Raw genomic sequence first — 24,281 nt, 5'->3', positions numbered from 1 at the left:
AAAGAATCATACCTAGAATATCTGAATTCAATATCTTAAGATGAAAATATACCTATAACAGGGGAAAAAAAAAAACTGCTCAGGGAAATTTGAGAATGCTATTAATCTGAGGTCAGTCAGTATGCTTTTCCTTATCTATCCCTAAAACAAAAAGAAGACACTGGAGAAATCTCTAGTTGAACATGGCCCCTGTATTATTTTTTATGGCATTGTCAAATTTTTCGTATGTGGAACTTCTGAATATCTCCTGACACAGTTTAACTTACCGCCAATGCAGATGAATAAAAGCTGAAGATATTCTGCCGAAATTCTTTCAGAGCTTTTTTAAATACAACATCCACTAGTGTGTCTTTCTTGCTGTCTTCATTATCTAGGTCATTCATCTGGGGACCACAGAAAGAGATTTTGTATACAGTCAACTAAATTGAAAAGAAGTGAATGCCACTCTGGACACATACTGTTTCTTCAACAATGACCGTCCTGAAAGGACAAACTATCATGGGACCCAGATAAAAGCATGACCAGACAGCCAAAGTTTTATTACTACTAAATGATTTCTAAAGTCCCTTCTAACATTGTAAGATTCCACAGTTCTGCTACCAAAAAGACAACTCAAAGTGTGCAATGACAAGCCTCACCTTCCCATACAGAATACAACATGACAGTTACGGTAAAACTGAAGTCAACAGTAAAGCCTAAAACTTTAAATCCTGTCTACGCAGTCTGACTCATACAAATCCTATTATTTGCACCTTTCTGGTAAAGAAACAGATGCTGTAACTTACTGAAGCATATATATACTTCAGGGGGCATATCCTGATATACAAGCATTCCATAGTCAAAGCTGCTCAGGGGCCTAACTGAGCAGGCAAAGTGTACCTTTTTCAGAAGAAATTCATCCATACTTTTTAAATCACTGGCACTTGCTATGATCTGGACAGAGTCATTTTGCCAATGCATAGACTCCAAAGCCACGCTGCTGATCTTCACATTTCGCTTGCGCCTTGCCTTTGGAGAAGGCTCTTTGTTCTCCTTGAACTCCTTCCGGCAACTCCCAGGCAATTCTGGACTCAAAGGAGGTGTTGGCTGATTCTGAGATAATTCTATAAATCAAGATAGAGTGTCCAAAAAAAATTTCTTTTAGTAAAAATACTGAAATCTCTACATCCTTCTTTTTAAGTTCCTTTAGTAAGTCACTGAAGGAAACATGTAAATATCTGAAAAGTAAAGTAACATTAATGTTTAAGTTCAGGCAGTTAGGCAGTAAATCCAGATTGTACATTTGTACAGAAAATGTATTTAAGAATTATCACTTTTCAATGGGAAATGCTATCGTGTCTCCCAAAGAGATGAGGTCTGATACTGAAAATCTGGATGGAAGTGTCTTGTAGAACTGAAGCCTGGATCCCAAAGACCTCAGTCCCAAAGAAAAGAAAGAAGAGTACACAATCACACTAGCATGTTAAATGCTGACTATTAACCCAGTCATAGCTTTACTATATCTGTTTGAATGAACATCCAGCTATATACAAATCCAATAAGCCAGTGAAGTTTGATAATTATTATTATTTGTTTACTAGGGTCTAAAGCCATAAATGCTTCAGTGACAATATCTGGTGTTAGGCTGGCAACCTCTATTTAGGGAACCAGGTAACTCAACTGGTTCACTTCTGCCTGTGTCTCCTTGCTATTTAGGATTTTCACATATATTTCCCAAATAACTGTATGAATTTCTCAGATAATTCCCGGAATTAACTAGCTCTGTATATAATATTGGAAAACACAACAAATTTTCTCTGCAATTGTTTACACCAGAGAAATTGGGTTCCATGTAGTCCATTATAATCTAGAACTACACTGGATTTGCCAACGCCTACCTGGGGCTTGATGAGAAAGTTGGCTCCATTTCACACATGTTTTCCCCACATATATTTACCTTACCTTCTGTCCAATGGTATATCCTCATTCCATCTAAAAGCTAATTCTGACAATAAAGGAAGAAAAATAGCCTCCTACTTGATAAATGCCACCTTAGGCAGGAAGTGAAACAAACTTGAGATATGGCACCAGAATAAAAATTATAAAGATATAGGATATAAGTATATTCAAATTGGTGTCAACTAATATTAATTCCATTATATAACCTAGATATACAAGTATCTAATTATTTCATTTAGCAAAGTCAATATCGTTCTTTATACTAAAAGAAATAATAGTTACTAAAGAAACTGTCTATAATCCAATTTCAGCATTAAAAACAAGGGCTACCTTAATCAATCTCTACCCAAAGATAAATAAAAAGGCTACAATCAAGTTTTATACATGTATCCTTATTAAGCAAACACACAATGAAGCCTGCTAATAATATATACTTCAACCAAAGAGCTTCCTAATTCCTTCTTGGAAATCAGCAGTGGAGAATATAACTGTGAAATATGAAAAATTTAGAATGACTACTGTAAACCAGATAAGATAAAACAAATTGATCCTCTTAGGAATTCCAAATTTTCCAAACTGAACCTGTAGTATTCACTTAATTTACTACTGGCTTTATCCATATCAGTTTGCAAAGTGATAGGAGCAAAGCCACAAGACAGAAAAACAGGGTTCTAATTAAATTTCTACCAGTTTTTCCTTTGACACACAGATGCCTCCGCTCTGGCTGATCCATTCCCATGTGAAACTTGATCTTTCCTCCCTTTATCTTATCCTTTGTCCCTTTATTTTTATCTCATTCTAGATGTGAGAAGTTTTGTTTACTTATTTTAACTGGGCCTGTTCTATCTCTTCTTAGAGATAATAACTTTCTTCGTAGGGCCTCTTTCTATTTCATTCAATACTGATATTTCATCCACCCACCGGTATTTTACCCACTCATTACTACACATCCACCTCTGATGTATATCCCTGTTTAAGATAGCTGGCATCTTTACATGGTAATTAAAAACGTTCATACATACTTGAGCAAAGGGCTTGGGAAGAATGGGCTAATCTTCTAATACTGGGACTATTGGAATCCTTGGAGAGTTAATAATTCTAGCATTTAGAAAGGCCATATCTCAACAGATGAACTAACTGTTGGGTATTTTCTAATGTGCTATGATTGATGCCCCAAAAGTTAAAATAACAGCTACCACTATAAAGTCCCAGGAACATATAGTAGGTACTTTAGCACAACGGTTATGAATACGGACTCTGGAGCTAGACTGCCTGAATTCAAATCTCAGCTCTGCCAATTGCTATACGTGTATAAGCAAATAACTCTCTGTGCCTCAGCTTTCTTATCTATAAACTGGGAATAATAATCATATCAACCTCAAAAAACTGTTGTGAGGATCAAGGGAGTTAATACATACAATATGCTTAGTACAGTGCCTTGTATGTAGTAAGCACTCAAAAATTAGCTGCTGTCATTAATTTTTACTAGGAATATACATTTGTTAAGTGAATGAATGATGGCTAGATTTTTACACTTTAGAAAACTGAGGCTAATCGAAGATTCACAATCGTTCTTGAAGTTGTTGTTACTTCACTGTTTTGTGCCACATTCCCCTGAAACTTCTATTATAGGTAAAATTTAATTTTATAATTATCTATTAGTTAAGGAGGGACTTAACAATCTTGGTCCTATCTCATTAGAATATCTCACCAACAGGATTACCATTACAAATACTAGAGGGATAGTAAACTTTCAGAAAGAGTAAACAGAAATTATGAAGACAATCTCCACCCTTTGTCCATTTTTACCATCTGGAAACTGATGAGCTGGAATCATATCTGAGCCAGCAAAGAGTGCCGAAACCTCCGAATGGGTGGCAGGTTTCACTCTGGTAGTCTTCTTCTCCCCTTGTTTCCCTTTGGCCCAGAATCTCATCTTAGCTCTCTGAGGTCTGTTTACAAAAAAAAAAAAAAAAGTAACAATGGAAATTAGCATGTCCTATTGACAATATCTGTACGTCACTTTAAGTTATATGAACACCTTTCGTGTGAATTAATTCATTTAACCGTCACAGTTAAGTTTAGTCATATTTAATCTTCAATTGTACATTTAAACTTCATCTGGAAGGTAAATGATAGTTTCCTCATCTTGAATACAGAAATAATGAGACTCAGGGATGTTAACAAAAACCACCATTTATCTGAGTTGTTATCATGCTCCAGGTACAAGTGCTTATATAGAATTACCTTAATTAACTATAACAACAAGTTTACATTCAAACCATAACCGTTTTTCAGGTGAAAAACTGGTAGCTTAAACATTAGGTAACTTTCCCAAGGTTATACAGCCAGTGAGTAACGAAGTTGAGAATCACACCTACTATGCTCTATATTGTCTCATTCTTAGTGCTTATATACTCTCTCCCATCATATAAATCAAGGAAACATCCTGAGATAATAACAGTTCACATTTACTGACCATATAGTATATATCCTAACCTCGTACTAGGAGGCTTACTTGTACATTAATTTATTGGTTCCTTTTTTTTTTTGAGCATCTACTAGGAGCCAGGCACTATGCCTTACTTATGATGCCTTCTTTTCACAACTACCATGATAAATAGGTATTTTTATCCTAACTTTACACATGAGCAACCTGAGGCTCAGAGGGCTGATGGAGATGGAAGTTAAAATCAGGTCTGTCTGCTTTTGAAGCCCATGTTCTTTTATCCACGCTTCCTTCTTTTTCTAATAGCTTATTACTAATCCTATACATCCATATAGTATAAAGGGAAGTTGTTCTACAAGACTTATTACAAATGATAGCATTCTCCTGCCATTCTCATTTCTTTTCTGCTCCCTAGAGCAACCCTTTTGAATTTATTTAGCTGATTCTTTTAATATTTACCATACTTATATTGCTATCATATTTGTGACCACAAATAATAATTAAGCATATTCCAACACTCCAGTTCTATACCCTCCACGAACACAGACATCCCCGCAACAGAATATCATAATTTTAGTTAGATCAATATACAGTATTTTCTTTTAGTAGTATTCACTATTTTTTTTACTCTGTAAATGATATTCACAACTGAGACATACAGTACCCTCCATAACCAATATTTTTCTAGAGTTAGTGTTTTGTTTTACATTTGCACACTTTCCTACACCCAATTCACCTCCAAGTGTCTCCCCATTTGCATCTCCTCTCAACATGTTGAAACATAGTAGGTACACCATCAGTTCCATGTTCTTGAAGAAATCTTTCCCAGAGCCATCTAACCTGCTCTAATCTGGCATGGTTCCCTCAGTGATTGCTGTACAACCATCACTTGAAAAGCTACTTTCACCATCATAATGGAGATGTTTTTTGTCTCTACTGTTTTATGATGACGTGTCTCTTGGTATGGGTCTATTTTCATTCATTATGTTGGGCCCTCAGGGGGCCCTTTCAATCTATAGAACCTCAAGTCCTTCAGTTCCATGAAATTTATTTGAATTAATGTATTTTTACTTTGTCCTATCTTTCCAGAGCTCCTATCAGTGGGTCACTGGATGTCCTGAACTGCTCCTCTAATTTTCCTATCTTTTCTTGTCTCTTCTATCCCTTTGTCTTTTGGCTCAACTTTCTGACAGATGTCCTCAACTTTCTTTCTAACTCTTCTGACTTCTTTATGCTATCACAGTTTCAATTTTCAAATACTCTTTTTTATTATGAATGTTTCCCTTTAAAGTATTCTGTTTGGTTTCATGAATGTAGTTATATTTATTTATGCAGAAGGTCTACTGATAGTTGTATTTGTCTGTCTTGAAGTTTTCTTTCCCCTGTATAGTTTATTGCTTCCAAGTTGTATTTTATCCATTAGTTTTAGATTCTTTCACTTCAGATGTCTCCTCAAATGTGTGGTGATCAAAAGTAGGGTATAAACAAGCTTCTTGGAAGGTCTAGTGTGCATTGGTGGGGCTTCCAAACTGTGGTCGTCCTTGTAGGGTTATCTGGCTGGTCCAATTTGTAGGGAGAGCCCCTGATAGCAATATCTTTAGGTCTTTCCATGAGGGTTGGATGGAAGTCCCAAAGACTCTTTGAATCATCTGCTTAGAAGGTATGTGAAACGTGGAAGCTGAATACAGAAAAAAATCTGGGGGATCTTAACATTCAGTATGTAAACATTCATTAAATCCCCCTGTTCCAAATATGTACCCCAATTCTCAACTGTATCTGGTTACCTCCAAGTGCAGAAATCTTCTGTTTTATCCTTTCCAGAAAATAAATATCCTGTTTTCTGCTAGGATTGGGGAAGACCAGTCAGCCAGATGCTTCTTTCTCAGTTTTACCCAGTTGGTTTAGGATTCAACTTTCTCCTATCTATAAAGACATTTAAAATTTGTCTATCTACTTTTTGGATTCCACGTTTTTATTATTGCCGTCTCCTGTTTTATTATTGCTGTCTCCTGTTGTTTTTGTCCTGTATAGGTTTTGTTATTTTCGGAGGATGTGGAAATTAAATTTATATAGTTAATCTGCTATCTCCACCTGTATGTTTTTCCTATGTTATATTTTGTTTCCCAAAATTTGATCTCCAGCATAATCTGCTCTAGATTTGGGTTACCTTGGATTATGCCTCTACAGTCATTGAGAAAGTGATCTTTAATAGGGTTATGAACCAGATAGATTTCAATGAGATATTCAAGTGTTCAGTGAGGGCCCAATTGCCTTATATAACACAGTAAGGGACAAAGACATATTCTTGATAAATAAAAACTTCATATACTCTCCTAAAGAGAACAGAGTTATTTCCTGAAAGTCTTTTCCAGTTCCATTTGTAAAACACTTAACTCAGGACAGAATCCAAGTCCAAAAGTGGGAAATATTTTCAATCTAATCTGGTCTAATCTCTTTTCTTTTACAACCAAAAATCCTAAGTCATATAATGAAGTAAAGACTTTGCCCAAATCACAGTGCTAAACATATAAAAAGACAAAGCTCATTATATATATCTGAATTATTTATGCTACTGTCACACAGTAGGTACTTAGTATTTGTTGAAAAATAAATTTCAAAACTTTCAAAATTGATAGCTATTCTATCAATTATGCTTTTAAAAAGATGCTCAGTATTTAACTATGGTCTATTAGTAAATAAAATTATATTACCCTTATTAACAGTCAGTGTATGCTTTATACCTTATATCTGAATCTGAAGCCTTCTGTCTCACTGCCAACTTCGTAATCTCTCCTTGAGACATGGTCTTATGAAGCTTTGTTTCTTCATCAACTGAGGAAAAACGCTGTGATGTCTGTAATAATTACATATGTAAAGACCTTAAAACCAAGTAATTATATCATAGCACTGTAATTAAAACTCAGGTTATAGAATTATTTGAGAATTACACCTATTAAAAACATTCAAAAATACATTCATATTACTCAGAGATGCATTAAAATAAGAAAACCTACTAAAAACTCCATTAACTTCATACAGTAATCTGAAGTAAAGAGAACTTGGGTCAACGAAAATGCTAAACAGGAACTACTAGCTCATGTTTTCCAACAATTTAACAAAGAATATCAAGTAGGGTGAAAGAAAAACAAGAACATCAAGTGGAAAAGTAAGAAAAAAATCAAAACCATCTAAAGACAGAGACAAAAGATCCAGGACCTGATAAATCTAGAATACTAAGCATAGTTTTTCATACCTTCTTTTATTTGTCCCTAAAAAGATGATAATTATTTTTATGGCTAACTTGCTATTATAGATTCTTATATCCAGTTAAGGATTGAAAAGAGCTAGAACACAGGAAGATAAGAAAAACCAAAAGACCAAAGAATAAAATATCATTATACCCACTAATGGTCTAAATTATGAACTTACATAGCTATAAAACTGGGACCTGAATTTCAATTGATAACTCTTGCTCCCTTTGTTTACAATGTGCCCCTTTAAAGACAATACCATTTGGAGGACAGAATTTCTTGTTACCTATTCAAGTCATTTTTCTAATATTTCATTTTTCTACAGTTATAATCTTTTCTTTAACCTTTTGGTCTGCATGACTATGGCCTTATCAACAGAAATAGCAAATATCCTGAGCTGTTAAATTTAAAGAACAGACTTCTGCTTCTGGCCAAGATGGAGTAACAAGAACCTGTTCTATCCTCTTGCCTGAAAAAACCAAAAACAAAAACAAAATAAAACAAAAACTTAGACAAAATAATATGAAACAGGGACTTCACTGGTGGCGCAGTGGTTAAGAATCAACCTGCTGACAACCGGCTATTGAGGGTCCTGTCTTCATCAGTGGGGTGACTCCAACAAAAGGCTAGAGGTGTGAACCCCAGCACCAGCAGAAGTGGAGACCAGCCGTGTGGCTGACAGGGTCTTCCTGCTCTGGCCGGGTGTCAGGCCTGTGCCTCTGAGGTGGGAAAGCCAAGTTCAGGACATTGATCGACCAGAGACCTCCCAGCTCCACGTAATATCAAATGGCAAAAGCTCTCCCAGAGACCTCCATCACAATGCTAAGACCCAGCTCCACTCAACAACCAGCAAGCTACAGTGCTGGACACCCTATGCCAAACAATGAGCAAGACAGGAACACAACTCCACCCATTAGCAGAAAGGCTGCCTAAAATCATAATAAGGTCGCAGACACCCCAGAACACACCACTGGACACAGTCCTCTCCACCAGAAAGACAAGATCCAGCCTCATCCACAAGAACACAGGCACCAGTTCCCTCCACCAGGAAGCCTACACAACCCACTGAACCAACCTTAGCCACTGGGGGCAGACACCAAAACCAACAGGAACTACGAACCTGCAGCCAGCGAAAACGAGACCCCAAACACAGTAAGCAAAATGAGAAGACAGAGAAACACACAGCAGCTGAAGGAGCAAGGTAAAAACCCAAGAGACCAAACAAATGAACAGGAAATAGGCAGTCTACCTGAAAAAGAATTCAGAGTAATGATAGTAAAGACGATCCAAAATCTTGGAAATAGAATGGAGAAAATACAAGAAACATTTAACAAGAACCTAAAAGAACTAAAGAGCAAACAAAAAATGATGAACACCACAATAAATGAAATTAACAATTCTAGAGATGGAATCACTAGCAGAATAACTGAGGCAGAAGAACGGATAAGTGACCTGGAAGATAAAACAGTGGAAATAACTACTGCAGAGCAGAATAAAGAAAAAAGAATGAAAAGAATTGAGCACAGTCTTAGAGATCTCTGGGACAACATTAAACGCACCAACATTTGAATTATAGGGGTCCTAGAAGAAGAAGAGAAAAAGGGACTGAGAAAATATTTGAAGACATTATAGTTGAAAACTTCCCTAATATGGGAAAGGAAATAGTGAATCAAGTTCAGGAAGCACAGAGAGTCCCATATAGGATAAATCCAAGGAGAAACACGCCAAGACACATATTAATCAAACTATCAAAAATTAAACACAAAGAAAAAATATTAAAAGCAGCAAGGGAAAAACAACAAATAACATACAAGAAAACCCCGTAAGGTTAACAGCTGATCTTTCAACAGAAACTCTGCAGGCCAGAAGGGAGCAACAGGACATATTTAAAGTGAGGAAAGAGAAAAACCTACAACCAAGATTACTCTACCCAGCAAGGATCTCATTCAGATTCGATGGAGAAATTAAAACCTTCATAGACTAGCAAAAGTTAAGAGAATTCAGCACTACCAAACCAGCTTTACAACAAATGCTAAAGGAACTTCTAGGCAGGAAACACAAGAGAAGGAAAAGACCTACAATAACAAACCCAAAACAATTAAGAAAATGGTAATAGGAACATACATATCAATAATTACCTTAAATGTAAATGGATTAAATGCTCCCATCAAAAGACAGAGACTGGCTGAATGGATACAAAAACAAGACCCGTATATATGCTGTCTACAAGAGACCCACTTCAGAACTAGGGACACATACAGACTGAAAGTGAGGGGATGGAAAAATATATTCCATGCAAATGAAAATCAAAAGAAAGCTGGAGTAGCAATACTCATATCAGACAAAATAGACTTTAAAATAAAGACTATTACAAGAGACAAAGAAGGACACTACATAATGATCAAGGGATCAATCCAAGAAGAAGATATAACAATTGTAAATATTTTTGCACCCAACATAGGAGCACCTCAATACATAAGGCAAATGCTAACAGCCATAAAAGGGGAAATCGACAGTAACACAAACACAGTAGGGGACTTTAACACCCCACTTTCACCAAAGGACAGATCATCCAAAATGAAAATAAGTAAGGCAACACAAGCTTTAAATGATACATTAAACAAGATGGACTTAATTGATATTTATAGGACATTCCATTCAAAACCAACAGAATACATGTTCTTCTCAAGTGCTCATGGAACATTCTCCAGGATAGATCATATCTTGGGTCATAAATCAAGCCTTGGTGAATTTGAGAAAATTGAAATCATATCAAGTACCTTTTGCAACCACAACACAATGAGACTAGATATCAATTACAGGAAAAAAATCTCTGAAAAATACAAACACATGGAGGCTAAACAATACACTACTAAATAACCAAGAGATCACTGAAGAAATCAAAGAGGAAATCAAAAAATACCTAGAAACAAATGACAATGAAAACACAACGACCCATAACCTATGGGATGAGGAAAGGAACCAAGATGGCGGAGTAGAAGGACGTGCTCTCACTCCCTCGTGCGAGAACACCAGAATCACAACTACCTGCTGGACAATCATCGACAGGAAGACACTGGAACTCACCAAAAAAGATACCCCACATCCAAAGACAATAGAGAAGCCACAATGAGATGGCAGGAGGGGCGCAATCACAGTAAAATCAAATCCCATAACTGCTGGGTGGGTGACTCACATACTGGAAAACACTTATACCACAGAAGTCCACCCACTGGAGTGAAGGTTCTGAACCCCACGTCAGGCTTCCCTACCTGGGGGTCCGGCAACGGGAGGAGGAATTCCTAGAGAATCAGGCTTTGAAGCCTAGTGGGAATTGATTGCAGGACTTCGACAGGACTGGGGGAAACAGAGACTCCACTCTTGGAGGGCACACACAAAGTAGTGTGCGCATCGGGACCCAGGGGAAGGAGCAGTGACCCCAGGGGAGACTGAACCAGACCTACCTGCTAGTGTTGGAGGGTCTCCTGCAGAGGTGGGGGTGGGCGCTGTGGCTCACTGAGGGGACAAGGACACTGACAGCAGAAGTTCTGGGAAGTACTCCTTGACGTGAGCCCTCCCAGAGTCTGTCATTAGCCCCACCAAAGAGCCCAGGTAGGCTCCAGTGTTGGGTTGCCTCAGGCCAAACAACCAACAGGGAGGGAACCCAGCCCCACCCATCAACAGTCAAGGGGATTAAAGTTGTACTGAGCTCTGCCCACCAGAGCAACAGTCAGCTCTACCCACTACCAGTGCCTCCTATCAAGCCTCTTAGATAGCCTCATCCACCAGAGGGCAGACAGCAGAAGTGAGAAGAACTACAACCTTGCAGCCTGTGGGACAAAAACCACATTCACAGAAAGATAGACAAGATGAAAAGGCAGAGGGCTATGTACCAGAGGAAAGAACAAGATAAAACCCCAGAAAAGCAACTAAATGAAGTGGAGATAGGCAACCTTCCAGAAAAAGAATTCAGAATAATGATAGTGAAGATGATCCAGGATCTCGGAAAAAAAATGGAGGCAAAGATCGAGAAGATGCAAGAAATGTTTAACAAAGACCTAGAAGAATTAAAGAACAAACAAAGATGAACAATACAATAACTGAAATGAAAACTACACCAGAAGGAATCAATAGCAGAATAACTGAGGCAGAAGAACGGACAAGTGACCTGGAAGACAGAATGGTGGAATTCACTGCTGTGGAACAGAATAAAGAAAAAAAAATGAAAAGAAATGAAGACAGCCTAAGAGACCGCTGGGACAACATGAAACGCAAGAACATTCACATTACAGGGGTCCCAGAAGGAGAAGAGAGAGAGAAAGGACCCGAGAAAATATCTGAAGAGATTATAGTGGAAAACTTCCCTAACATGGGAAAGGAAATAGCCACCCAAGTCCAGGAAGCGCAAGTCCCATACAGGATAAACCCAAGGAGAAACATGCCAAGAAACATAGTAATCAAATTGGCAAAAATTAAAGACACAGAAAAATTATTGAAAGCAGCAAGGGAAAAACGAAAAATAACATACAAGGGAACTCCCATAAGGTTAACAGCTGAGTTCTCAGCAGAAACTCTACAAGCCAGAAGGGAGTAGCATGATATACTTAAAGTGATGAAAGGGAAGAAACTACAACCAAGATTACCCTACCCGGCAAGGATCTCATAGAGATTCGATGGAGAAATCAAAAGCTTTACAGACAAGCAAAAGCTAAGAGAATTCAACACCACCAAACCAGCTCTACAACAAATGCTAAAGGAACTTCTTTAAGTGGGAAACGCAAGACAAGAAAAGGATCTACAAAAACAAACCCAAAACAATTAAGAAAATGGTCATAGGAACATACATATCGATAATTACCTTAAACGTGAATGGATTAAATGCTCCAACCAAAAGACACAGGCTTGCTGAATGGATACAAAAACAAGACCCATCTATATGCTGTCTACAAGAGACCCCCTTCAGACCTAGGGACACATACAGACTGAAGGTGAGGGGATGGATAAAGATATTCCATGCAAATGGAAATCAAAAGAAAGCTGGAGTAGCTACACTCATATCAGATTAAATAGACATTAAAATAAAGATTGTTACAAGAGACAAGGAAGGACACTACATAATGATCAAGGGATCAATCCAAGAAGAAGATATAACAATTATAAATATATATGCACCCAACACAGGAGCACCTCAATACATAAAGCAACTGCTAACAGCTATAAAAGAGGAAATCGACAGTAACACAATAATAGTGGAAGACTTTAACACCTCACTTACAGCAAGTGACCGGTCATCCAAAATGAAAATAAATAAGGAAACACAAGCTTTAAATGATACATTAAACAAGATGGACTTAATTGACATTTATAGGACATTCCATCCAAAAACAAGAGAATACACATTCTTCTCAAGTGCTCATGGAACATTCTCCAGGATAGATCATATCTTGGGTCACAAATCAAGCCTTGGTAAATTTAAGAAAATTGAAATCGTATCAAATATCTTTTCCGACCACAACGCTATGAGACTAGATATCAATTACAGGAAAAGATCTGTAAAAATTACAAACACATGGAGGCTAAACAATACACTACTTAATAACCAAGTGATCACTGAAGAAATCAAAGAGGAAATCAAAAAATACCTAGAAACAATTGACAATGGAGACAGGACGACCCAAAACCTATGGGATGCAGCAAGGCAGTTCTAAGACGGAAGTTTATAGCAATACAATCCTACCTTAAGAAACAGGAAACATCTCAAGTAAACAACCTAACCTTTCACCTAAAGCAGTTAGAGAAAGAAGAACAAAAAAACCCCAAAGCTGGCAGAAGGAAAGAAATCATAAAGATCAGAGCAGAAAAAAATGAAAAAGAAATGATAGCAAAGATCAATAAAACTAAAAGCTGGTTCTTTGAGAAGATAAACAAAATTGATAAACCATTAGCCAGACTATCAAGAAAAAAAGGAAGAAGACTCAAATCAATAGAATTAGAAATGAAAAAGGAGAAGTAACAACTGACACTGCAGAAATTCAAAGGATCATGAGAGATTACTACAAGCAACTATATGCCAATAAAACGGACAACCTGGAAGAAATGGACAAATTCTTAGAAATGCACAACCTGCCGAGACTGAACCAGGAAGAAATAGAAAATATGAACAGACCAATCACAAGCACTGAAATTGAAACTGTGATTAAAAATCTTCCAACAGACAAAAGCCCAGGACCAGATGGCTTCACAAGCAAATTCCATCAAACATTTAGAGAAGAACTAACACCTATCCTTCTCAAACTCTTCCAAAATATAGCAGAGGGAGGACCACTCCCAAACTCATTCTACAAGGCCACCATCACCCTGATACCAAAACCAGACAAAGATGTCACAAAGAAAGAAAACTACAGGCCAATATCACTGATAAACATAGATGCAAAAATCCTCAACAGAATACAAGCAAACAGAATCCAACAGCACATTAAAAGGATCATACACCATGATCAAGTGGGGTTTATTCCAGGAGTGCAAGGATTCTTCAATATACGCAAATCAATCAATGTGATACACCATATTAACAAATTGAAGGAGAAAAACCATATGATCGTCTCAATCAATGCAGAGAAAGCTTTCGACAAACTTCAACACCCATTTATGATAAAAACCCTGCAGAAAGTGGGCATAGAGGGAACTTTCCTCAACATAATAAAGGCCATATATGACTAACACACAGCCAACATCGTCCTCAATGGTGAAAAACTGAAACCATTTCCAGTAAGATCAGGAACAAGACAAGGTTGCCCACTCTCACCACTATTATTCAACATAGTTTTCGAAGTTTTAGCCACAGCAATCAGAGAAGGAAAAGAAATAAAAGGAATCCAAATTGGAAAAGAAGTAAAGCTGTCACTGCTTGCAGATGACATGATACTATACATAGAGAAGCCTAAAGATGCTACCAGAAAACTACTAGAGCTAATCAATGAATCTGGTAAAGCAGCAGGATACAAAATTAAAGCACAGAAATCTATGGCATTCCTATACACTAATGATGAAAAATCTGAAACTGAAATTAAGAAAACACTCCCATTTACCATTGCAACAAAAAGAATAAAATATCTAGGAATAAACCTACCTAAGGAGACAAAAGACCTGTATGCAGAAAATTATAAGACACTGATGAAAGAAATTAAAGATGATACAAATAGATGGAGAGATATACCATGTTCTTGGATTGGAAGGATCAACATTGTGAAAATGAGTCTACTACCCAAAGCAATCTACAGATTTAATGCAATCCCTATCAAACTACCACTGGCATTTTTCACAGAACTAGAACAAAAAATTTCACAATTTGTATGGAAACACAAAAGACCCCGAATAGCCAAAGCAATCTTGAGAACGAAAAACAGAGCTGGAGGAATCAGGCTCCCTGACTTCAGACTATACTACGAAGCTACAGTAATCAAGACAGTATGGTACTGGTACAAAAACAGAAATATAGATCAATGGAACAGGATAGAAAGCCCAGAGATAAACCCACGCACATATGGTCACCTTATCTTTTGATAAAGGAGGCAAGAATATACAGTGGAGAAAAGACAGCCTCTTCAATAAGTGGTGCTGGGAAAACTGGACAGCTACATGTAAAAGTATGAAATTAGAACACTCCCTAACATCATACACAAAAATAAACTCAAAATGGATTAAAGACCTAAATGTAAGGCCAGACACTATCAAACTCTTAGAGGAAAACACAGGCAGAACACTCTATGATATAAATCACAGCAAGATCCTTTTTGACCCACCTCCTAGAGAAATGGAAATAAAAACAAAAATAAACAAATGGGACCTAATGAAACTTAAAAGCTTTTGCACAGCAAAGGAAACCATAAACAAGACCAAAAGACAACCCTCAGAATGGGAGAAAATATTTGCAAATGAAGCAACTGACAAAGGATTCATCTCCAAGATTTACAAGCAGCTCATGCAGCTCAATATCAAAAAAACAAACAACCCAATCCAAAAATGGGCAGAAGACCTAAACGGACATTTCTCCAAAGAAGATATACAGATTGCCAACAAACACATGAAAGAATGCTCAACATCATTAATCATTAGAGAAATGCAAATCAAAACTACAATGAGATATCATCTCACACCAGTCAGAATGGGCATCATCAAAAAATCTACAAACAATAAATGCTGGAGAGGGTGTGGAGAAAAGGGAACACTCTTGCACTGTTGGTGGGAATGTAAATTGATACAGCCACTATGGAGAACAGTATGGAAGTTCCTTAAAAAACTTAAAATAGAACTACCATACGACCCAGCAATCCCATTACTGGGGATATACCCTGAGAAAACCAGAATTCAAAAAGAGTCATGTACCAAAATGTTCATTGCAGCTCTATTTACAATAGCCAGGACATGGAAGCAACCTAAGTGTTCATCAACAGATGAATGGATAAAGAAGATGTGGCACATATATACAACGGAATATTACTCAGCCATAAAAAGAAACGAAATTGAGTTATTTGTAGTGAGGTGGATGGACCTAGAGTCTGTCATACAGAGTGAAGTAAGTCAGAAAGAGAAAAGGAAATACCGTATGCTAACACATATATATGGAATCTAAGAAAAAAAAAAAAAGGTCATGAAGAACCTAGGGGCAAGACGAGAATAAAGACACAGACGTACTAGAGAATGGACTTGAGGATATGGGGAGGGGGAGAGGGAAGGGTAAGATGTGACAAAGTGAGAGAGTGGCATGGACATATATACACTACCAAACGTAAAATAGATAGATAGTGGGAAGCAGCCGCATAGCACAGGGAGATCAGCTCGGTGCTTTGTGACCACCTAGAGGGATGGGATAGGGAGGGTGGGAGGGAGGGAGACGCAAGAGGGAAGAGATATGGGAACATATGTATATGTATAACTGATTCACTTTGTTATAAAGCAGAAACTAACACACAATTGTAAAGCAATTATACTCCAATAAATATGTTAAAAAAAAAAGAAAGAAATGAAATTGGAACAAAGAAATCAATAGCAAAGATCAATAAAACTAAAAGGTGGTTCTTTGAAAAGATAAACAAATTGATAAACCATTAGCCAGACTAATCAAGATCAAAAGGGAGAAGAGTCAAATCAATAGAATTAGAAATGAAAAAGGAGAAGTAACAACTAACACTGCAGAGATACAAAGAATCATGAGCGATTACTACAAGCAACTCTATGCCAACAAAATGGACAACCTGGAAGATATGGAAAAATTCTTAGAAAAGCACAACCTTCTGAGACTGAACCAGGAAGAAACTGAAAATATAAACAGAGCCATCACAAGCACTGAAATTGAGACTGTGATTAAAAATCTTCCAACAAACAAAAGCCCAGACCCAGATGGCTTCACAGGAGAATTCTATCAAACATTTAGAGAAGAGCTAACACCCATCCTTCTCAAACTCTTCCAAAATACAGCAGAGGGACAAACACTCCCAAACTCATTCTAGGAGGCCACCATCACTCTGACACCAAAACCAGACAAAGATGTCACAAAGAAAGAAAACTACAGGTCAATATCACTGATGAACATGGATGCAAAAATCCTCAACAAAATACTAGCAAATAAAATCCAACAGCACATTTAAAGGATCATACACCATGATCAAGTGGGGTTTATCCCAGGAATGCAAGGATTCTTCAATATATGCAAATCAATGTGATAAACCATATTAACAAACTGAAGGAGAAAAACCATATGATCGTCTCAACAGATGCAGAAAAAGCTTTTGACAAAATTCAACACCCATTTATGATAAAAACCCTCTAGAAAGTAGGCATAGAGGGAAGCTACCTCAACATAATAAAGGCCATATATGACAAACCCAGAGCCAACATCGTTCTCAATGGTGAAAAACTGAAACCATTTCCACTAAGATCAGGAACAAGACAAGGTTGCCCACTCTCACCACTATTATTCAAGACAGTTTTGGAAGTTTTTAACCATGGCAATCAGAGAAGAAAAAGAAATAAAAGGACTCCAAATCAGAAAAGAAGAAGTAAAACTGTCACTGTCTGCAGATGACAGGATGCTATACATAGATAATCCTAAAGATGCTACCAGAAAACTACTAGAGCTAATCAATGAATTTGGTAAAGTAGCGGGATACAAAACTAATGCACAGAAATCTCTTGCACTCCTATACACTAATGATGAAAATTCTGAAAGAGAAATTAAGGAAACACTCCTATTTACCATTGCAACAAAAAGAATAAAATACCTAGGAATAAACCTACCTAAGGAGACACAAGACCTGTATGCAGAAAACTATAAGACACTGATGAAAGAAACTGAAGATGACACAAACAGATGGAGAGATATACCATGTTCTTGGATTGGAAGGATCAACATTGTGAAAATGACTCTACTACCCAAAGCAATCTACAGATTCAATGCAATCCCTATCAAACTACCACTGGCGTTTTTCACAGAACTAGAACAAAAAATTTCACAATTTGTAGGGAAACACAAAAGACCCCGAATAGCCAAAGCAATCTTGAGAACGAAAAACAGAGCTGGAGGAATCAGGCTCCCTGACTTCAGACTATACTACAAAGCTACAGTAATCAAGACAGTATGGTACTGGCACAAAAACAGAAATATTGATCAATGGAAAAGGATAGAAAGTCCAGAGGTAAACCCACGCACATGTGGTCACCTTATTTTTGGTAACGGAGGAAAGGATATACAATGGAGAAAAGACAGCGTCTTCTATAAGTGGTGCTGGGAAAACTGGGCAGCTACATGTAAAAGAATGAAATTAGAACACTTCCTAACACCATACACAAAAATAAACTCAAAATGGATTAAAGACCTAAATGTAAGGCCAGACACTATCAAACTCTTAGAGGAAAACATAAGCAGAACAGTCTATGACATAAATCACAGCAAGATCTTTTTAGATCCACCTCCTAGAGTAATGGAAATAAAAACAAAAATAAACAAATGGGACTTAATGGAATTTACAAGCTTTTGCACAGCAAAGGAAACCATAAACAAGATGAAAAGACAACCCTCAGAATGGGAGAAAATATTTGCAAATGAAGCAATTGACAAGGATTAATCTCCAAAATTTACAAGCAGCTCATGCAGTTCAATATCAAGAAAACAAACAACCCAAACCAAAAATGGGCAGGAGACCTAAACAGACATTTCTCCAAAGAAGATATACAGTTTGCCAACAAACACATGAAAGGATGCTCAACATCACTAATCATTAGAGAAATGCAAATCAAAACTACAATGAGGTATCACCCCACACCAGTCAGAATGGCCATCATCAAAACATCTACAAACAATAAACGCTGGAGAGGGTGTGGAGAAAACGGAACCCTCTTGCACTGTTGGTGGGAATGTAAATTGATACAGCCACTATGGAGAACAGTATGGAGGTTCCTTAAAAAACTAAAAATAGAACTACCATATGACCCAGATATCACATTACTGGGCATATACCCTGAGAAAACCATAATTCAAAAAGAGTCATGTACCACAATGTTCACTGCAGCTCTATTTACAATAGCCAGGACATGGAAGCAACCTAAGTGTCCATCGACAGATGAATGGATAAAGAAGATGTGGCACATATATACAATGGAATATTACTCAGCATAAAAAGAAATGAAATTCAGTTATTTGTAGTGAGGTGGATGGACCTAGAGACTGTCGTACAGAGTGAAGTAAGTCAGAAAGAGAAAAAGAAATACCATACGCTAACACATATATATGCAATCTAAAAAAAAAACATGGATCTGAAGAACCTAGGGGCAGGACAGGAATAAAGACGCAGACGTAGAGAATGGACTTGAGGACACAGGGAGGGGAAGGGTAAGCTGGGACGAAGTGAGAGAGTGACATGGACTTATATACTAACAAATGTAAAATAGCTAGCTAGTGGGAAGCAGCCGCATAGCACAGGGAGATCAGCTCGGTGCTTTGTGACCACCTAGAGGGGTGGGATAGGTAGGGTGGTGGGAGACGCAAGAGGGAGGAGATATGTGGATATATGTATATGTATAGCTGATTCACTTGGTTATAAAGTAGAAACTAACACACCATTGTAAAGCAATTATACTGCAATAGAGATGTTAAAAAAAAAAAGAATCCACCTGCCAATGCAGGTGACATGGGTTCAATCCCTGGTCCAGGAAGATCCCATGTGCCACAGAGCAACTAAGCTCGTGCGCCACAACTACTGAGCCTGTGCTCTAGAGCCCGTGAGCCACAACTACTGAGCCGTGTGCTGCAACTACGGAAGCCCACGCGCCTAGAGCCTGTGCTCTGCAGCAAGAGAAGCCACCATTATGAGAAGCCCGCGCACTGCAACAAGGAGTAGCCCCCACTCGCCACAACTATAGAAAGCCCAAGTGCAGCAATGAAGACCCAATGCAGCCTAAAAAAAAAAAACAGCAGCTATCAAGATAATGAACAGTTAACCCTGAGAGAGCAAAAACTGGGTAGAAATGAAAGGAGAGTTGAATGAACTCATGAAAAAAATAAAAACACAGTAAAGGTCTTTGGTGGCGCAGTGTTTGGGAGTCCGCCTGCCAGTGCAGGGGATGCGGGTTCAGCCCCTGGTCCAGGAGGATCCCACGTGCCGCGGAGCAGCTGCGCCCGTGCAGCACAACTGTTGAGCCTGCGCTCTGGAGCCCGTGAGCCACAGCTGTCGAGCCCATGTGCCACAACTGCTGAGGCCCGTGCGGCTGGAGCCTGTGCTCCGCAGCTGGAGAGGCCACTGTGGTGAGAGGCCCCTACTTGCTGTGACTGGAGAAGGCCCGTGCACAGCAGCTGGGACACAGCAATCAATCAATCAATCAATCAATAAGAAAGTGAAATGAAGATTAACTTATGAGACGCCTAAGGGAGAAAAAGCACAAATGGAAAATTTAAAGGGGACAAAAGCAGGAAGATAATAAAAAAATATAAAATGATATAAAGAAACAAGCAAAAAGGGTCAGAGAGAAGGTAGTTGAAATGGACACTAGGAAAAGAAAAAAGCTTGTTTGTAATTGCAGTCCCTAAACAAGAAAAACAAAACAACAGAACACAACATTTAAAACTATCATCCAGGAAAACTTTTCAAAAATAAGGCAAGACCAGAATACACATTGACAGAGTCCTGCAGATATAAAGGATAATTAATCTGTAATGATCGACTTAAAGACATATCTTAAACTTTAAATATAAAGAAGAAACTCTGAAGGCATGCAAGTAAAAACATCAAATAACTTATAAGGGCAAGAGATTTAGACTGGTAATAGACTTACCAACAGTAACAAATCAAGTAAGACAACAATAAAATAGCACTTTCAAAAAACTCAGAGAAAGAAAATATGAACCAAGGACTTTATATGTAGCCAAGATGTCCCTTCAAACATCAAGGCTATAGAAAGATCTTGGGGAATTCCATATTGATGGCCCTTCATAAGTAATCTACTAGGGGAAGAGCTTCATCCAACCAAGAGATAAACAGGGAAACATCTGCAAAATATTTGAAGTGATAATTTACTACATTTAATAATAGATCTAAGACAAAAACAAAGGTAGAGACTACAGTGAAAGAATCATATATAAAATTACATGTTCTGACAAAGTAGAAATAAAAGCCTAAAAAATAGGAGTAGAAGGGAATAGAGACTAGAATAATTCATCAACAGTTGTGTCACAATAGGTGAGAATTAATATTATTTATTTAAAAATGACTAATTAGAGTACAATTGGTTAAATTAAAAAATATTAAAGGCATTTTTAAAAGTTATATGTAAAGGTAAACAATCAACAGAACAAGAACACAACCTCTCCTAAACATCAAAAGAAATTTTAAAAAATAAAAGATCAAAGAAAAGTAACATAAACACAGCAAATTTAACATAATAATAACAAAATTATAAGAAACAGTGGAGAATTAATCTATCAGTTACATCAATAAATATGGATAGATTTAACTCACCTATTAAGGGAAAAATTTTTTAATTTGGCTCACAAAGCAGGGCCCAACTATACTGGACAAAAAAACACACCTCTAAACAAAAGGATCCAGAAAAGCTAAAACTAAAGGGGTGAGCAAAAGTATTCTAGGCAAGTGGAAATAATAAGAAAACAGAGGCTGTGATATTATTATTTATGTAGGATTCAAGCAAAAAACATGGAACCTGACAAAGGACACTTCTTAATACTAAAAGCCACAATTCACAATGAATAACAGGAGACATTAACACATTCTGTATAAGACAGATCAAAAATAATAAGGATATAGAAGGCAAACAACATAATTAATAAGGTAGAGCTTACAGATATATATTGAAATTTTATACTCTGAATAGAGAATATACTTTCTTATCAAATACACATTCAACAAATAACAAGTGTTGGCAAGGATGTGGATAAAAGGGAACCCTCGTTCACTGTTGGTGGAAATGTAAATTGGTATGGCCACTATGGAAAACAATATGGAGGTTCCTCAAAAAATTAAAAATAGAACTATGATATGATCCAGCAATTCCACTTCTGGGTATTTATCCAAAGGAAAAAAACCCCACTAATATAAGATATATGCACTCCAGTGTCCACTGAGGTATTATTTACAATAGACAAGCTATAGAAGCAACCTAAGTGCCCATCAATAGATGACTGGATAAAAAAGATGTGGTATATATAAACAGTGGAATATTACTAAGCCATTAAAAAAATTAATTCTTGTCATTTGAGACAACATGTACGGATCTAGAGGGTATTACGCTAACTGAAATAAGTCAAAGACAAAAACTGCATGATCTCACTCATATGCGGAATTGAAAACACAAAACAAACAAACTGAACAAAATGAAAACAGACTCATAGATACAGAGAACAAATGGGTGGTTGTCAGAAGGGAGGGGGGTAGGAGAGGTGGGCGAAATACGTGTAGGGGATTAAGAGGTACAAACCTCCAGTTTAATAGTAAACAAGTCATGGGGATGTATATACAGCATAAGGAATATGGTCAGTAATATTATAATAACTTTGTATGGGGACAGATGGTTACGAGACTTATCATGGTGATCATTTCATAATGTATGCAAATGTCAAGTCATTATATAGTATATCCAAAAGTAACATAATATTGTACGTCAACTATATTTCAATTTAAAAAATGCACATGGTACATTCACAAAAACTGATCATATACTAAGTAACGAAGAAAATACCAGTAAATTTGATCAAATAGAAGCATCATAAAGTCTTTCATCAGAATACAATAAAACTAGAAACTAACAAAAATTAAAAAACAAAAAAGGCTCTTCATCTGAAAACTCAAAAATTTTTATTAAACAAGTTTTGGGTAAAAAAAGAAACTAAAATTACAGACTTTCTTAAAAAATAATAAATCCTTTACATATTAGAATAAACAAGATACATCTGAAGTGTGATCAGAGGAAAAACCATAGCCTTACAAACCTGTATCGATAAAAATAAATAAATGAATTAAATTAACCACTCAAAAGCTAGAAAAATAAGAAAGTAAACCAAAAAAAGCATAATAAAATAAATAATAAAGGTAAAAGCAGAAATCAGTGGAGAATGAAAAAAAAAAGTAGGTATGATAAATAAACCAAATCCTGTTACTTTGGAAAAAATTAACAAAATAGACAAACGACTAGGTAAGGGGAAAAAAATCTACAAAATAAGAAATGACAAAAGGGAAATAACCATTGAAACAGAGAAGTTTTTAAAATCATGAGACTACTTTCCAGACCTCTAGGCAAATAAATATGAAAGTTAGCTGAAATGGAAAAAACCAGTTGCCAAAATTGCCCCCATTAGACAGAAAGCTTTAAAGACTAATTTTCCTAGAAGAAATAGAGGAACTTATAATAAAAGAATTATGTCACAAAAAAGTATCAACCCCAGATGGTTTCATAGGGAAATTCTACCAAATCAAACAGTGGAGAGTCGCAATGCTATGAACTGTCCCTGACTTTTGGGGGGAATAAAATACACATATTAATACTAAGTGTATGGAGTTTCCTGGTGACCTAGTGGTTAGGATTCTGGGCTTTCACTGCCGTGGCTGGGGTTCAATCCTTATTCAGGGAACTGAGATCCTGCAAGCCATGCAGTGCAGCCAAAAAAAAAAAAAAAAAATCAATAAAAAACCGAGAACAAAACTGAAAACCAGAAAGACCTAACAGGCTTAAAGAAATTAAACAAAATCAAATAGAAAACAGTATATTAAAAAATAAGTAAATACCAAGTGTATTCAAAAGTGTGGCTGCTGTCCTGGGGCCACCAATCTAAACTTTTTATGTCATAAACTTTGTTCAATTCAGCTGGTTTTCCAACTTGTAAGACCCTCAAAATCACCAGCCTAGGCCCTAAAATCCTATAAATATCCTTTCCTGACTTCCCCTTTCTGAGAAATTACTAAGACCTAGTCAAGGTGGATTTTCCCTTACTGTAAAATAAGCTAATAAATTTAGCCTTGATAAATGGGTTTTTTCTGGCAGTTTTTTGTGGAGTGGACAGTAAAGAGAAGGAAAATTCAACACGGATAAGGATTGAAGAGTATCTCAGAGAAAAACAAACAGAATTAGGAATATAAGAA

General features: G+C 36.9%; 1 protein-coding gene across 9 annotated transcripts in view; it reads right to left on the bottom strand.

The window, feature by feature from the left end:
- MYO9A (myosin IXA) overlaps positions 1 to 24,281 on the bottom strand; it is a 279,267-nt gene that overhangs the window by 56,533 nt on the left and 198,453 nt on the right. For all 9 annotated transcript variants that reach the window (XM_061180112.1, XM_061180113.1, XM_061180111.1 and 6 more), the window contains 4 exons: positions 7,129 to 7,241; positions 3,748 to 3,890; positions 880 to 1,103; positions 267 to 383 (listed from right to left, as the gene is read on the bottom strand). In XM_061180112.1, coding sequence (XP_061036095.1) covers positions 267 to 383; positions 880 to 1,103; positions 3,748 to 3,890; positions 7,129 to 7,241 — 597 coding nt within the window. The remainder of the gene's footprint in view (positions 1 to 266; positions 384 to 879; positions 1,104 to 3,747; positions 3,891 to 7,128; positions 7,242 to 24,281) is intronic.

This window comes from Eubalaena glacialis, chromosome 2, assembly GCF_028564815.1.
Source record: "Eubalaena glacialis isolate mEubGla1 chromosome 2, mEubGla1.1.hap2.+ XY, whole genome shotgun sequence".
NCBI classification, from domain to species: Eukaryota; Metazoa; Chordata; class Mammalia; order Artiodactyla; family Balaenidae; genus Eubalaena; species Eubalaena glacialis.
This window is presented reverse-complemented; position numbering and strand designations above follow the sequence as displayed.